The sequence below is a fragment of the Sciurus vulgaris genome (assembly GCF_902686455.1).
Source record: "Sciurus vulgaris genome assembly, chromosome: 8".
Lineage (NCBI taxonomy): Eukaryota > Metazoa > Chordata > Mammalia > Rodentia > Sciuridae > Sciurus > Sciurus vulgaris.
Genome location: NC_136468.1, coordinates 112,876,811 through 112,878,477, shown reverse-complemented (window position 1 = coordinate 112,878,477; position 1,667 = coordinate 112,876,811). Strand labels below are relative to the sequence as shown.

Below are 1,667 nucleotides of genomic sequence, written 5' to 3'. Positions count from 1 at the left end.
TGGCATGAAAAGTTCCTTTTTATTGACTAATTTTTAATAAGATCAAATATTTAACTATACAAACCAGGCAAATGGGAGTGGGAAAAGAAATATGCTTTTCTGAAATGTCTGAGGAGGAAGGGCAGGAAGGAGAGGGCAGACAAAGAGGAGGCTTAGGTTTCAATAAGAACAATTCTCCAGTGTGGGTTTGCAGGCTGGTGCAGGGGCTTGGTAGGTCAGGAAGGTGGAACAATACTTGGTGAGCTGTAGTGTCAGTTCCATGCTGTGGTAGAGCATGGAGTCAGAAGACAAAAGTAGATACATAGGCTGAAGTCTCCAGAAGGAATTGGCAGGGCTGGATTCAGAAACCAAAGGGACCAGTGGGCTGGGTGCCCTCAGAGATAATTGGAACCCTACAGGCACCTTTCTGGTGCTCAGGAGGCCTGTGAAGGCCACAGGAAGGCTGAATATTCTCCCAGCTCTCTGGCTGAGACTCAGTGCCCAGCCCGGTTGCAACTCCTTGGACAGACTGGGCAGCAGACAAGGAAGGCTCCACGTAGGATGTGCAGTCAGTCTGCACATTGCAGAGGCTGAGGCTCCAGGAGCAGAGACTTGGGTTCAGAGGCCCAGGCCTTGGTACAAAGGCAGGCACTACTCCATTTTTTATCCGGGGCTTGAAGGCAGATGGCCTGGGCTCTGGGTTCTGCCTCCTGCTCTTGATCTCTGGGATTTCAAACCACAGTGGTCCATCAAACCTCCTGTTTCCTTTCTTGCACTCGCTGAGTGCTCTCAGCACGGTCTCCCTGGAGCAGGGGTCTGGGCGCCCAGCAGAGGGGGCTCCCTGCCCCTGGGATGCCAATGGGCTCTCCCTGCGCTGAGGAGGGGCGATCTTGATGGTCACCGGGCTCCAGGTCCGTCTTGGGTTCCGGGCATTCCAGAGCCGTCGCTTCATGTAATTCTCCCAAGCGCTGGAAAGATCCGGGCCCATCATGGTCTCTGGGGGTGACCTGGTGGAGAAGCCCCCCCACGACTCAGTGCCCTCCTTCCCTGGCTTGGTGACGTTCCAGGCTGGTGGCATCTTTGGAACTGGCCCACTCTGGACCCAGCTATCATTGTGGCCATGCTGAACACGATCCAGAGCAGGAGCCGGAGTCAGCTGGAGCTGAGGGTTCAGGCGCCCCTGAACCCGGGGTGGCGGCGCGGGCTGCAGCGAACTCAGGGTGCTGCCCATGGGAACCGGGCGGCGGGGTCCCGGCCTCTAGTAGGGATTCGGCTTCCAGAAGTTCCCTATGTCTGTGGATGCAGCCAGAGGCAAAGTGCCCAGGGCTCGGGTGACCGTTGGCACCAGGGCGCGAGGAGAGCACGAGAGGCATGGACGCTGGTGGTGGACGCTGAAACGGGTCACAGACCCGGACCACGAGTCAGGTGGGTGCCAAAGACACGCGCGGCCTGAACCCCAAGCCCTGCAGCAGCCAAGGTTAGCTGGCCCTCTGCAAGACACTTCAGGCTCAAGTCTTTTCTTTCAGCCCACCCTTCTGTTCATAGCAACTGTTTCTCTCCCCCTGAGATGTTAAGAACTCTGTCTCTATCTTGTTTCTTGGTCTCTCTCTTAACATCCTTACTGTCATATTATCCACATACCATCCATCCTTACGTACATCCCACCAAGTAAAGTGTATAATTCTGTC

The 1,667-nt window shown here is 55.6% G+C and overlaps 1 protein-coding gene across 1 annotated transcript; it reads right to left on the bottom strand.

The window, feature by feature from the left end:
• Positions 1 to 340: 340 nt before the first annotated feature.
• On the bottom strand, positions 341 to 1,210 carry POM121L12 (POM121 transmembrane nucleoporin like 12; the record flags this gene model as incomplete). The annotated part of the gene is made up of 1 exon (XM_079150403.1): positions 341 to 1,210. One exon carries the CDS (start codon positions 1,208 to 1,210, stop codon positions 341 to 343), a length of 870 nt encoding a protein of 289 aa, XP_079006529.1.
• Positions 1,211 to 1,667: the final 457 nt, after the last annotated feature.